The 13,771-nt window shown below is 64.0% G+C and overlaps 1 protein-coding gene across 1 annotated transcript; it reads left to right on the top strand.

The window, feature by feature from the left end:
- Window positions 1-2,321: 2,321 nt before the first annotated feature.
- Window positions 2,322-13,771, top strand: LOC104642597 (prominin-1-A). The gene is made up of 25 exons (XM_075758112.1): window positions 2,322-2,395; window positions 3,379-3,529; window positions 4,747-4,808; window positions 5,030-5,235; window positions 5,684-5,804; window positions 5,938-6,001; window positions 6,398-6,487; window positions 6,773-6,963; window positions 7,054-7,128; window positions 7,447-7,510; window positions 7,793-7,952; window positions 8,220-8,372; window positions 8,858-8,981; window positions 9,140-9,231; window positions 9,435-9,519; window positions 9,635-9,775; window positions 10,015-10,086; window positions 10,296-10,385; window positions 10,517-10,570; window positions 10,935-11,015; window positions 11,322-11,390; window positions 11,487-11,576; window positions 11,840-11,952; window positions 13,204-13,221; window positions 13,611-13,771. Exons 2-25 carry the CDS (start codon window positions 3,400-3,402, stop codon window positions 13,660-13,662), a joined length of 2,397 nt encoding a protein of 798 aa, XP_075614227.1. The 5' UTR covers window positions 2,322-2,395; window positions 3,379-3,399; the 3' UTR covers window positions 13,663-13,771.

The raw sequence follows: 13,771 nt of genomic DNA, 5'->3' as shown, positions 1-13,771 counted from the left end.
TTTTCTTTTTTTTTTTTTCCCTTCCTCCCCTCCATAGTTTGTGCCATTTATGAGTCATGTATGGTACCAATAAAATGACTTTTCGGTTTGAGGCTGTCCTGAGCGCTTACTTCTGAGCATGGGACCCGGCCAATGTGGGCAAGTCAGCAGGGGGTCCCCTCGTACCCCCACTGCCCTGGCAGGGGGTGTGGGCACAAGGGCTCGCTGTGCTCCCAGGGATGATGCTGGCTCGCCTCGGGCTGCTGGTTCCCAGCCAGGCCCCGGCCGGCTCCCTGCCACGCTATGGAAAGCAGAAACCCCAGCAAGGACGGGGCACAGGGCTGCTGGGAAACGGCCCTGTCCCTGAGCCAGAGCAAACAAGCGGGGCCTGCGCGGACACCAAGGTGATGGGCATGACCCCTGCGGAGCCGTGGGGGCGGCACGGTCCTGCTGTGGGAACAGGGAAGCAGCAACTGAGCAGCTTGGAAGTGTCCTGGGGTGGGGGGAAGAGGTGACTCCCCCAGCTGGGGAGGCACAGCACCAGCTTCCATGGGGGCTAACCTGATCTAGAAGCTGGGGGACCCTGTGCCAGCACTGGTGGAAAGATGCTGGTCCCCATTTCCACCAGACCAGGGCAGATAGCTGACCCCAGAGATGGCATTTTGCCGTCCCCACTGGATGGGGGGTTTGGATGCAGCTGGGTCCAGCACCCAGCCATGGGGACACAGTGAGCTTAAACTGGGGGTGCCTCATCCAGTGCAACCCCCCCCAGCCAAATGTGCAGGGCAAAGAGCCTGCGGCTGTGGGTAATGCTGGGGCAAAGGCAGATCTGGCAGTAATGGGGGAGGAAAAAGGGATGTGGGGGAATCCAGGCTCTGAAAATAGGGCTGATGCAGCTGTGGGTGGGGGCAGGATGGACCCATGTCTTCAGAGCAGGGGCAGGGCTCGGGTTGACATCTGCATCGAGGGATGCCACCTTGCCATCCTTCCCTGGACAGGGCTGGGGTCCGGGAGGCTGCAGGATACCTGTGCCATGGTGGGAGCCCATGGCTGGTGGGATGCACGGTGGCATGGTGGGAGCACGGTGGTCCCAGTGAGCCTGTGGTGTGGTGGCACCCCAGGCTGACAAGTCAACACCCTCGCTCCCAACGTGCACCGAGCTCTAGCAGCCTCAGCGGGATGCCCTGGGCTGAAGGGGGCTTCCTGCAGAAGCAGATCTGATGCAGCCATGCATCATCTGATGATCCATCTGTGAAGGATCCCACAGATGCCTGACCGGATCCTGCCCACACGTGGCTGTGGGAGCTGGGCACACGCTGATTTGGGGGAGTGCAGCACCCCAGGCAGCCAGTCTCCTCCCATGCAGGGTCCCCGATGCCCAGCTCCACGCATGCCCCCTGCCCCTGGGAGCTGGCAGAGTGCCCCGAGGCAAAACTTTGGGATTGAGGTCTGAGCTGGAAAGCCCAAGGATGCCCGTGAAACCCCAAACCTCTCTTCCACATCAGCCCCAGCACTGTGAGAAACTTGCTAGTTCCCACTTTTTATTTTTTTACCTTTTTTGGGGGGATGCATCTGTGTCCTCTGCTGCCCTGCGCCAGTGCCAGTGCAGAGCTGGAGGGTCCCACGCGGTACCCTGGCACCCAGCACAGGCCAGGCCAGGAGGAAACCCCAAGGCAGGGCTGCCTTCCTCCCCGTGCCACCTTTGCCCAAGGTCACGGAGAGCAGCGATGCCTGCTTGTGCCGGTGAAAGGTAAGCAGTAACCTGGGAGGTGGCAGCCAGCAAGCCATCAGCACGGGGGGGGGGGGGGGGGGGGACAGGGAGCCCGGCTGTGCAAAGGGTGTATGGGTACGGCTCACCTGGACTCCCTCGTGGTGTCAAAAGCACGTGGTGCCCCACGCAGGGACACGGGGCTGGGGCCAAGGAACACGCTGGGGGCTCCGGCTGCCCCGGGGAGGGAGGTGTAGGGCATGGCTGAGGGCTGGCATGGGGGCAAGGTGGGCAGCGTGGGGGGCTCTGAGCACGGGGGCTGTGGCAGGGTGGGCTGCTGGAGGGGCCAGCACTGGGTCTCTGTGGGGCTGGGAGGGAGCATCACCTGGGCATGGGGCAGAGGGGCCGGGCTCTGCGGGCAGCCGGCTCTCCCAGGTGGGACAGGGCAGGATGTCAGGGTGGGATGGGGCAGGAGCCGGGGTCCCCCCGGGGCGGGGGGCTCCCTCCCGGCAAAGGCGGGGGCCGGGGCGGCCGCAGGCCCCAGGCAGACCCCGGGGGGGGACGGGGCGGAAGAGGCGGCTCCGTCCGGCCCTGCCCACCCCTCCCGGGGCCGCCCGCGCCGCGGTCTCGGTGCGGAGCTGTGCCGTGGAGCTCCCGCCGCCGCCCGCCGGGACGCGACCCCCGGGGCACCCGCCCCGCGCCCACGGGGTGCGTCCGCGGCACAACCGGGAGAGACTCCTGCCCGCCCCTGCCCCCGGCTGCGGGTCCCGGAGCTCCGGCGGGACCCCGGCGGCGGGGCCGGGGTTAAGGACCACGGGGCGGTGGCAGGGGTAGAGCCACGCGTGGGAGACCTCCTTGGCGGGCGGGGGGGGGAGATGGAGAAGGGCAGCCGCTGGCAGACCTCTAGCCTTGGGGGAAAAACCCCTTCTGGGGGCCCCTGAGGCTGTCCCTCGCTCGGGGGGATCACGGTGTGTGTGGGAAATGCTGGCTGTGCTGCAATGCCCCATTTGGGAAGGTTTTTTAAATGAGAAACCTGGTTCTGCGGCCAGTCCAGTGCACCCCATCCTGAAGGGATGCAGCTGGTGCTGGGGTGGAGCAGGCGGGATGGCTGCCCTGGAGACCACCATGGGTCACCCAGCTCCTGGGTCGGCACAGGAGGAAAGCAGAAGGGGCATGGGAGCTCCGCGGAGGGCAAGGACCGGGGCTTCTCCCTGGTGCCCACACCGGGATGGGTTGGGGGTGACCCTGACTTGGGTATGGAGAGGCGGCCCGGGGTGGCCGGGTGCCAGGAGGTGGCTGGGGCAGGGTGGGGCAACTGCGGCATCCTGGCAAGCAGCTTTTCAGCAATCACAACTGAAACTTAAACAAACTGTAAAGCCCGGGCGCTGTCGCTGTGCGGCCAGGCCCTGCGGCAGACGTGGGCGCAGAGGTGCCAGAGGACAGGGTAAGTGCTTCGTCTCCGCTTCATTCCCCACAGCCCCTCTGGTCCCTCGTGGGCGCCTCCTGCCTGGCCCCTCACCCCACTGCTCCCGGGACTCCCCATCCCTCCTCGGTGCTCTCCTGCAGCTCTTTCCTTCCGGGCAGAAGCTGACAGGTGCCTGATTTTTCTTCCCCACATTTCCTGCTCAGAGGCAGGACAGGCTGGGTGGCCCTGCGCCCCAACAACACTGACAGCCCCTCTCTGTGCCCAGGCGCCCGCTGGACCTGCCACAATGGAGCTGGGGAACATCTCGCAGCCTGTGTACGGCCCCGGCCCCGAGGCGCCGGGGAGCAGCATGCCGGGCCTGGTGGGGATGGCGCATGGCTTCCTGCGGCTGGTGCAGCCCAACGCCCTGCCCATAGGTGGGTGCATGGTAGTGGGGGGCTGGTGATGGGTTCAGGGCTGCTCGGAGCTGCAGGGTCCCAGTTGAGTCTGAGTCCTCTGCACTGGTGACTGTGCATCCAGCATTTAAATGCAGGGGTACTGGGTTAGGAGGGGTATGCGGTAGGGGAAATGGAGTGGGGTCCCTGAGGACTGCCAGCTGTGTCCTGCCCATGTCCTATCACAACTGTGGGGTAGTTTCAGGCGGGCCCCTGGACAGGCTTTGGTGGCAGAGCCACCTTTCAGAGTCCTGCCCCATCCTCCCTCCAGGCATCTTCATCCCAGGTCCCAACAAAAGGTGCAGAGCGGCAAACCCCATGCTACCTGCGAGTTTGCAGGGTCCTTGCCTGGCTTGCAGCTCTCTGTGCTTGCAGGTGACAATGTGTGTTTGGGGCGGCACCCCCTGCGCACTGCCCTGCTTGCCAGCGCTCGCCCTCCCTCCTTCACCTCCAAGGGGATGTGTTGCTGGCACAGCTCTGTCCCAAAGCAGCTACAGGTTGGCACGGGCGATGCCAGCACCCTGCGGCTGTTTGATGCCCCAGGGCAAGTGCTGCCCACCTGGGGACGGGTTTTACCACTCTGCCTGCCGGCACTTGTGCTTCCTCCTTTGCTGGGCTTAGTCCCTGAGCCAGCAACTTGCAGGCAAATGCGTGGCTGGCAAAAAACGCAATGGCTTTGTGGCCTTGTTCGTGTCGCATAGATACCGGGGTACAATCACATAGCACCGTGTGCCGGCATGGCTTGTAATGAGGCCATGGGGCACGGGGTGAGCCCTGGGGATGAAAGAGGCAGTGGGGGAACTTTGCCCCAGCACCCATCCCACACTGGCAGTGCTGGCCAGGCATCTGCCTGGGGCTGGGGTGCACGAGGGCAGCCCAAGGTGGTTGTCGAAGCATCCTCCCCCAAGCTTGCCCCCGGTGCCTGCTGGGGCGAGGACCCCATTGCTTGGTGGACCCCTGAGAGCCTGGGGGCTGGCAGCGCTTTTCCTGGGTGCAAAAGGGCTGTGTGACATGATGGCCGGGGAGGGACAGCTGGAAGGGAGAATCATGCCATGCGCTCACAGCCGCTCTGAGCCACAGTGCTGGAGGTGGTGCCCGGTGCTGGGACCCCCTCTCTGGGGTGAGCAGGGTGTGGGGCACTCCCGGAGAGCCCCCCAGGGCCCAGCACCTACTCACTGCCTTCCCTCCTTGTCCCGCAGAACTGATCACAGAGTTTCAGCAGCCCCAGAGCCAGGACACAGTCAGGGAGCAAGTTCAGGAGGTGAGTGGGCAGCCGGGGCAGGGAGCCGGCAGTCCCAGACCACCATGGGCTGAGGGCTGCTGGCGGGTGCTGCTCTCAGGCTGAGCCCCAGGTGCTGGGCAGCAGCAAGGGGAGATGTGCAAGCCCCTGGGGGGTCCCGTGGGGGTCTGGACAGGACCCTCAGAGCTGGAGAGCCTTCAGGGGCACCAGTGTTACGCTGCCTCTCATTCTTCTTCTCGCAGCTGCTGCTCTACGAACTGGGTTTCCTGGTCTGCGTGGCCAGTGGGCTGCTCTTCATCATCCTCGTGCCTCTGGTGGGATTCTGCTTCTGCTGCTGCCGCTGCTGTGGGAACTGTGGGGGCCGCATGTACCAGAAGCAGCGTCGGTGCATGGGCTGCAAGCGCCGGGCGCTCTGGACCTCTGTCCTGCTGGTCTCTGGTCTCCTCCTGTGAGTGCGCTGGCCGGGAGGCTCCAGGCAGAACCTGAGGGCGGGTGGAAATGCCGGCGCTTGGTGGCCATGCCAGGGAGCTGCCATTGTTCACAGGAGTAGATCCCGGCTTGGCTGGACAAAAGAGAGGAAGCAGCGGCGGTAGGGAGCTGGCCCGGGGGGGGCTGTGCATTGGCACTGCGCAGACCCTTCCCGATGGCTTTGCTGCGGGGAAATGTGGGTGCGCCAGGCACTGGGCTCCCCCGTGCCTCAGTTTCCTGCGTCTGTCACTCCTCTCTGTTCCCTTGGCTGTGTGCAGGGCACTCGCTGGGATGCTCTGGAAGCAGGGCTCAGCGGTGCACTCCTGACCCTGCAGCCTGTGGTCAGTGCGGGTGGATTTGGAGGATCCTGAGTGGGAGCATCAGGCCTGAGCTCCCCGCGTGCTCACCCTGCCACCCTTCCCTTGCAGGGCTGGTGACATCTGCGCCTTCGTCAGCAACACTCGTTTCTCCCAGGCTGTGTGTGGCACCTTCCCCAACGTCAATGACACCCTGGACAACCTCCGCACCTACCTGGCTTCCATCCCCCAGGCACGCCTGGTCCCCTTGTCCTGGCTGGGGTGCCCGGTGGGGGGCAAAGAGCCCCCCTGGGGAAGTGTGACAGTGGAGCTGGAGGTGGGGAAGGGTCCCCACCTGCATTGACACCCCATCTCTGTCCCTCTAGCAAATCAATTTTATCATCGACAGCAGCGACGTCCCGCTGGGCCACGCCAACCGCAGTGTCCAGGGTGAGGGTGTGCGGCAGAGGGGGGGCTGAGGCATCCCGGGGGTGCCTGGGGAGTGGAGGTGGCTCAGGGGTGCTGCAGATGGTTGCTGACCCTCGGAGCCGCTGAGCTGGTTCTCGTGGAGATGTCTAAAGGCAGTAGGTTTGGGGGCTCCTCCAGGCTCCCGCTCCGCTCCAGCTGCTGCTTTTGCCCATTCAGGCCCCTCTCGGGAGGGTGATGCAGGTGGTGGCAGGGTGGAGGTCACCCCTCTGTCCACCTTGCCTGGAGGGTGGGTGTGGGATGGGGTCCCATGAGGGCAACTGTTTTCGGCAGCTCTCCTGCAAGCCCCAGGCTGCTCAGGGCAGCCAGGTCCCGCTGTCGGGGGTCCTGTCATTGACACCGTCTCTCCCATCTCCACAGAAATTGGGCCCAACCTGGGTGGCATGATCGTCTCGGGCATCAGGAGCAGCACGGATGGGGCTCTGGGATCCCTCCAGAGCCTCTTGCAAGGTAGTGGCCCCATCCCTGGGGGGCCAGCAGGACCTTGGAGGGGATTCAGGGGGATGCTGGGGCAGGTGCATGCCTGGGGGGCTTCAGCAGGTTTGGGTAAGCCCCCCTGGGAAGGGGAGTCCATCTGGCCACTGCAACTCCAGCCTGGGGCAAATGCTGGGACTTTGGAGTGGGGTGGAGTGCCCCTGCATTGCATTTTTGGATGGGTCCCCAAGACTCGGCTGGGTGAGGACAAGCCCACGCTGCGCTGGCAGGATGAGGTCACGAGCCCCGCTGTCTCCCCAGGGATGGAGACGCTGGCGGACGCCTTCAGCAACATCACCGGCACTCACTCGCATCTCAAGGAGCTGCAGAGCAACTACAGCCAGCGGCTGGCCAGCCTGCGGGACAGCATCAACCAGACCCTGCAGCGCTGCGACCACCCCTGCGGCAGCGTGTCCCTGGACGGCCTCGCCTTCAGCACCAACTTCAGCATGGTGAGGAGGGGCAGGGTACGGGGCAAGGGGCCCCCCGCAGCCCCCTCCCCAGCCTCCCGCAGCCCCCTCACCCCAGGCTCTTCCCCGCAGATCCCCAGTGTGGAGCAGCAGCTGGAGGCGCTGGGTGATGTGTTTGGCTCCAACATAGCAGACAATTTAGAGAAGGTAAGGGGTTCCCCCCTGCACCCAGGCAGAGGGTTGGGTGCTCCTGGCACTGCTGGGGCTGTGCTAGAGGGGGTGGCTTGGGAAGAGCCCCTCTGGGAGCTGATTGCCGTCACAAGGAGGGAAGGGCTGGCCGGAGGTCTGCCTTGGCCGGAGCCTGCCCACTGTGCCTGCCAGCCCTGGGCGCTGGCATGGTCAGGGCTGGGTGCTGGGGGAGCCTGGCTGTCCTGTGCCACCGGGATCTGGGGATGGAGGGGATGTGCCACTCAGCCCTGGGCTGCGGGCTGGAACGTGAGCTGTACTGTGTCCCCCCCGACACAGGTTAACAGCACGCTGGACACGACTCCTGCCAAGGTGCAAGAGCAGTCCCAGGACGTGGTGACAGGTAAGCAGGGCTTTGTGCCCCGTGTGCCAAATTGCCCTTTTCCCTGGGCTCCATGCTCCGTTCTCATCCCATCCCTGCCTGAGGACCTCCCCTGCTGCCACCCCACTGCCTGCAGCCCTGGCTGTCCCCAGGTGCCCATGTGCTATTAAGCTGATGCCATCTGTGACCAAAGTCATCCCCTTCCCATCCTCTCCCAGTCCCTGCTGCCCCAGGCTCACCTGCCCCAGACGAGCAGGACCCAGGCAGCAGTTCTCAGCACCAACCTGTCCCTATCCCCTGCAGAGACCCAGGACCAGCTGGGCCTTGTCAGACAGCAGATCAGGAGCTTGCAGGAGCAGTTGCCGCTCACGGATGTGGAGGAGAATGTCGGGTCCTTTGTGGGCAACGCCACGTCGGTGCTGGAGGAGTACAGGGAGCCGATCATCGCCTTGGATGGGCTCAGGCAGGCGAGGGGCTGCTCCATCTCCTGGCTCCCTTGTCTGGAGAGGCTCAGGCTCTCGATCCTCTGGTTGCCAGAGCTGGGGGCTTGCTCAACGGTGGGACTGTGGGTGCAGGGTAGCCAGAGCTGCACCTTGCAGCCACCCATGCCCCTTCTCTGCCACATTGCCTGGGGGCTTTTTCCTCCCCAGGCCGGCAGCTGATGGGATGCCAGGCACTGCTCGGGGTGCCAGGTCCTGCTGTTTGACTCCTGTCCCTCCTCTTGCCCCAGGTGGAGCGTGTGTGTCCTCCTGTGCTGCATGGTGCTGCTCGTGGTCCTCTGCAACATCACTGGGCTGCTGCTGGGGCCCCTGGGGCTGAAGGAAAACGTGCTGCCCACGCAGCGCAGCAGCCTCTCCAATGCCGGCGGGAACTTCTTCATGGCGTGAGGCTCCCTCAGCTGCTGAGAACGCCAGTGGGAGCGGTGGGATGGGCGGGCAGGGCTGGCCTGGGGATGCTCTAGCTCCTAAATCATCAAATTATTGTGGCTTAATGGCCTCCGCCATGGCAACTTGCTGTGCAAGTGGTGAACATGAGGGTAAAACACGGTGCTGGTGAAAGGTGTTTGAACGGAGCCTGTTTGCCCCTTGCCAGTGGGGCCCTGGCAGTGTGCGTGTAGTCCACGCGCAGGTGGGTGGTGGCTTGCAAAGCTGGGGGAGATATGCTGGGATCCGAGCCCCAGGGTACAGCACAGCTGTGCTCCGGGGGCCAAAGGCAGAGTGGAGATGTGCTTGTGGGAATGGTGGTGCTTCCTGGCATTGCTGGGGGTGCGATGGGTGAGCAGGGTCTGGGATCTGCGAGCTGGAGGCAATGCTAGCACCAACACTGGACATGGGGCCTCAAGTGCTTATGGCATCTCTGTCCCGCCAGAGGGGTTGGCTTCAGCTTCATCTTCTCCTGGCTGCTGATGCTGCTGGTGCTGATCACCTTTGTGCTGGGGGGGAACATCTACATGCTCATGTGTGAGTCCTGGCGCAGCCAGCAGCTCTTCCAGGTGAGCTCCTTGTGGGGAGACACCCCTGCCCAGAGCCACTGCCACCTTTCTGAGGGCTGCTGGTGGAGCAGAGGCAGCACTGGCTGGTTTGGGATGCTCTTCCCAGGTGTCCCGCCCCACACCATGTGTAGTTTCTCCATCTCTTCCCTTGCCCTCAGCTCCTGGACACCCCCGGCCTGATCCCTGGCTTCAACCTGTCGGAGCTGCTGGGCCAGGAGGGTGGCACAGCAAATTTCTCAGAGATGTACAGGTGGGTCCCAGCCTTGGCACTGTGGGGAGGTGCCCTTGGATGCTCCCTGGGATGGGGGCAGCTTGGCCTACATGCCCGGCTGTAGGCAGGCTCCGATGCCAGCGACAGAGCAAGGTGCGACTTGCCCATGCGGGTGAGGACATGCTTTTGGGAGGGGGTGGTCCTCGTCCACCCCTTTTCAGCCCTGCACCCCCCTCCTGCAGGCAGTGCCAGCAAGATGCTGCCCTGTGGCAGACGCTGCACCTGGACCAGAGCGTGTCCCTGGACGAGCTCTTGAACATCAGCCAGGTGAGTGCAGGGGTGCCAGGGTCCTGGGGGACAGCTGGGGGCGCAGGGCTGGCGCTGGGGGGGGACAGCGAGGGGCTGACATTGTGCACTATCATGGCTCCCCTTGTCCTGGCAGTACACAGGAGAGATCTCCACGGCCTTCGAGAAGATGAGCATCACTCTGAGCCCCATCTTGCTGCTCAACCAGAGCCAGAAAGACTTGCTGAATGCCAGCCGGGCTTGGCAGCCCCCCGACTTCACCCCCACCCTGGAGCAGGTGGGCTGGGGTCAGCCTGGTGTTGGGATGAGGGGTCCGTTGCCCCCTCCCCTTTGCTGCTGTGGGAGTCCCACTGCAGGCTCCCAGGGTGTCCCCTGCCATCCGTGTCACCCCTTGGGGCAGCTGGGCACCTCTTCCACCCAGGAGGCACTGGCTCCACTCTGCCCCACAGGCATGGGGTATGGCCCCCAGCACGAGCCCCATTCCCATCCTCATGGCTCTGTCTCTGCCTTTTCCAGCTGGATCGGAACGTGACCCAGGGAAGCCTCCTGGATCTGGCTGCAGAGCTGGAGCAGCTGGCAGGCAAAGCGGTGAGAGATCATGGCACCCGGGGCCACGGCCACCCTGTCCCCAAAGCCACAGGCTGTGGGGGCTCCTCCGCAGACCTGCCTGGGTGCTGAGGGGAGGCGAGGCCCTTCACCCTCGTCCAGCTCTTTTCTCCAGCCTGGTCCCCCATCAGATGGCTGTGGTGGGGCAGAGACCCCATGCCGGTGGCCACTGCTGACCGCATCTCCTCCAGGGCGCCAGCGTGACAGAGGACCTGAAGGCTGATGCTCGCAACCTGAGGGACCTGGACAAGGAGATGCAGATGAGCTTCTCTGGGCCGCTGGTGAGCAATGCTGGGGTGGGGAAGGTGCTGGAGGGTGCTGGCTTGGGCTTCCCCAGAGCTTGGAGACTGCTGGTGGGGTCTTGGCTGAGCCATGGGGTCTGTGTCTCTGACTCCTCTCTCTCCATCCCCAGCAAAGCCTGAAGAAGAACATCCACTTGGTGCAGAGCAGGGCTGCCCAGCTGGAGGTAAGCTGCACAAGGGGACCTCCTGAGTGCACCCCAGTGTGGGGCACCTTGCAAAGTGCCCTTGAGGTCCTGCAGTGGAGATGGTGGGGGCTAACGTGCAGTCTGGGGGGCTGGTGGCTGTGTGGGACTCCCCAGACATGCACTGTAGGGGCTGCTCATGGGGCAGAGGGAGGGGGCCCACGCCACGGTCACTGCCAAGTGCAGAGTCCCTCCACCCAAGGTACTTGGGCTGTACCGGCGTGTGACTGCTGGGGACACCACAGCTCAGAGATGCTGCACCCCAGGGATTGCTGCCATGCCGGGTGGGGGACATGTGGGGACCCCACTTACCCCATCACACTGCCGAGAGCACCTTTCACCTCAGGCACAGACAAAAGCTGCGGTGGAAAAAGCCAGCGAAACCCAGGAGTTCCTGGACAAGGAGATGGCAAACATCATCAAGAACGTGAGCTTGCCTTGCCCTGCTGCCTGGCCACCCAGGGGGGATATGACTGGACCCCCACACCAAGACCTCCCTCTGCACAGGGATGCCAAGCAATGTCTGGCTGCTTGTCCTTCCCCAGGGGTCCCCTGCACCCCTGGGTGCCCCCTCCCCTTATGGCACACCAGGCAAGGGGCCAGGGCAGGGCTTGCAGCCCCATTGCTGCTGGGTCGAGGTGGTCTGACAGCTCTGATCCTGATATGGAGGGGACATGGGGCATGGAGGGTGCTGGGGGTGCAGTATCTCCACTCTTTGCTTGCCCCCTCCCAGGAGACGTGGGCCTTCCTGGAGGAGCTGTTGGACTTCTTTGAGACCTACATCTCCTGGGCTAAGAGCAGGGTGAGTTGAGCCTTCCTCGGTGGGGTGGAGGAAAGGGAAGGACAGACTGCAGGGTATTGGGGACACTGACATGTCCTGTTCCCACCGTGTCCCCAGCTGACGGGAGATGTGGCACGTTGCAAGCCCATAGCTCAGACCCTGGATAACGTGGAGGTCATCACCTGCGACTACATCCTGGACTCTCTGGTGAGTGGGGCAGCAGTGTGTGGGGTGACGCATGTGTGTGGGGTGTCAGTGAGGTCCCCTTGTCCCCCTCATGTACAGAATGAGGGGTACCCATCTCTGTCCTGAGCAAGCAGGGCTCAGCATCTCTCCGGCGGATTGCTGTGGCTGAGAGCAAAGGCCAGGCTGTGAGAGGGGGTGGGTGGGTGGTCTTTGGGGGGGGCTGGGAGTGGAAGAGGCCCTCCCAGTTGCTGTCCGAGGCCTGATGGCTCTCCCCCTGCACCCAGAACACCTTCTGGTTCAGCCTGGGCTGGTGTACCATCTTCCTGCTGCCCAGCATCATCCTGGCAGTCAGACTCGCCAAGTTTTACCGGCGCATGAACATTGCTGATGTCTACAGGTGAGGAGCTGCCCACCCCCTGCATCCATGCTGAGTCTGGGGTCCCACCCGCACACTGCAAACTGTCCCTTCACGTGTCCCTTGGCAGCGCATGGGGCTGATCCTAAAGTAATGTGGGCTGGCGGAGGCAGGGTGGTGGCTTGGGACCTTCACCCTCCCAGAATGGATATGCTTTGGAGAAGAGCCTGGCTCTGTCTGCTCTGCAACCCTGCTTTGGGCAGTTGAAGGTGCATGCGACCACCTTGGAGGAAGGAGCCCGGCTTGCACAGCATGGGCTGCACCCGTAGCACGGCTTGGGGGTCCACCACTGGACTTGCTCTGGCTTTGCACCATTTTTTGTGCTGGGGCCCCAAAATAGGAGCACAGCTGGATGCCATGCAGATTGCACCCGTGCTGCATGGTCGGCACCGTTGCCACGAGGGTGCAGTGCTGGCTCACACGCCCACGGCTGCTGGCACCCTGGGGCTGCCCCCCAGCCCTCTGGGGCCCTTTCCCCATCCCTCCTGGGCCCTCTGACCTGCAGCCCCACCGCCAGCACAGCTGCCGACCCCTGAGGACAGTGAGCAGTTTCCACTTGGATTTCCAACTGCTGAGGGCTCCAGCTTGGCCCTGCAGTGCAGCCGGTTTCTGGGGGTTCCCCAGACCTGGCCCCCCACCTGCCACCCCTCCGCAGCAACCTGGGGAGCCAGGGTTTGCAGCACTCCCATGCCCAGTGTGGCCCTAGCCAGCCTTCCTCCCTGCCTGTCCCCCGCCTCCTCGCTCCGCGCCCTGGCTCTCCCAGGACCCGTGCTGAGGTTGTACGTGGTGTGTGCAGGATGTGGTGCTGAGCCAGGCTGTGCCTTGCCTGCAGCATGCCCAGGGCTCCCACTGGTGGCCCCGGTGCCTTTCGCTTCCCCCTGCTGCTGAGCTGGCTGGAGACATGGGCTCAGCTGCCAAGGAATCTTGGGGGAACTGAAATCGTGGCGGGGGGAGCTGTGTCCCACTGAGCTGGCGAGTGTGGGGCCCCGCTCTGCCTGCCCGGGGAAGCAGCAGTGATGCTCTGGGGGCAGGAAAGTTCAGGGGGGCTGCAGGAGCCCATGCTCTGTGTCCAGGTGGGGCAGCTGGGATGGAGGGGACCACAGCACCACACAGCCCACCATGTCCTCCTTGTGTGCCCTGGGGGAGACCTTGTCCCACAGGGAGGTGCTGGGCTGTCCCAGGAGGCATCTTTTTGCCCCACTGACACTGACCCCTCTTCTTTCTCCCTTCCAGGAATGAAGCCTTGGAGATGTAAGTAGCAGTGCCAGCTCCCTGTGTGGGGTGGGGGGCAACTTGTGTGGCATGAGGGGGGACAGGGCACAGAGGGAGAGGGGCGAGGAGGGGAACAGGGCAAGTGCAGGCCAAGGAGTTGTGCTGGTACCAGGGGGACGGGGGAGGTGGGACCTCTGCAGCATAGACTGTTCTGGGGTCCTGCCATCATCTTCCCACACTCCTAAATCTGGAGGTGCTGCTGCTCACAGCCTCCCCCAAATGGGTGGGGTGAGGGGTCTCTGTACCCTCTTTCCTGTGGGGCTGGGCGATGGGGGGGGGGGTGACATTTGGCCATCCCTGTGCATCCTGGGCTGTCCCATGCTCCCCTTTCTGGCTGGGGGTGACACAGGTGACTTTTGCTTTTGCAGGCCACCCGCATTCAACTTGTACAAAATCCCCCGTCCATCCACGAGACATTAGCCCCTGTTGCCCATGGCACAGGCATGGAGCAGATGGACACGGCTGTCCCGTCTGCTGCACCTTCTCCTTGGGTGCTGGGGAGCAGCTTGGGATCCCCAGCTGAAACCCC

Source organism: Balearica regulorum, chromosome 7, assembly GCF_011004875.1.
Source record: "Balearica regulorum gibbericeps isolate bBalReg1 chromosome 7, bBalReg1.pri, whole genome shotgun sequence".
NCBI lineage: Eukaryota > Metazoa > Chordata > Aves > Gruiformes > Gruidae > Balearica > Balearica regulorum.
This window is presented reverse-complemented; position numbering and strand designations above follow the sequence as displayed.

Coding starts and splice junctions, on each gene's coding strand:
- LOC104642597 (XM_075758112.1), top strand. CDS start 3,400: ATGGAGCTGGGGAACATCTCGCAGCCTGTGTACGGCCCCGGCCCCGAG. Junction 5,236..5,683: donor CTGGTCTCTGGTCTCCTCCT/GTGAGTGCGCTG, acceptor CTTCCCTTGCAG/GGCTGGTGACATCTGCGCCT. Junction 11,016..11,321: donor TGGCAAACATCATCAAGAAC/GTGAGCTTGCCT, acceptor GCCCCCTCCCAG/GAGACGTGGGCCTTCCTGGA.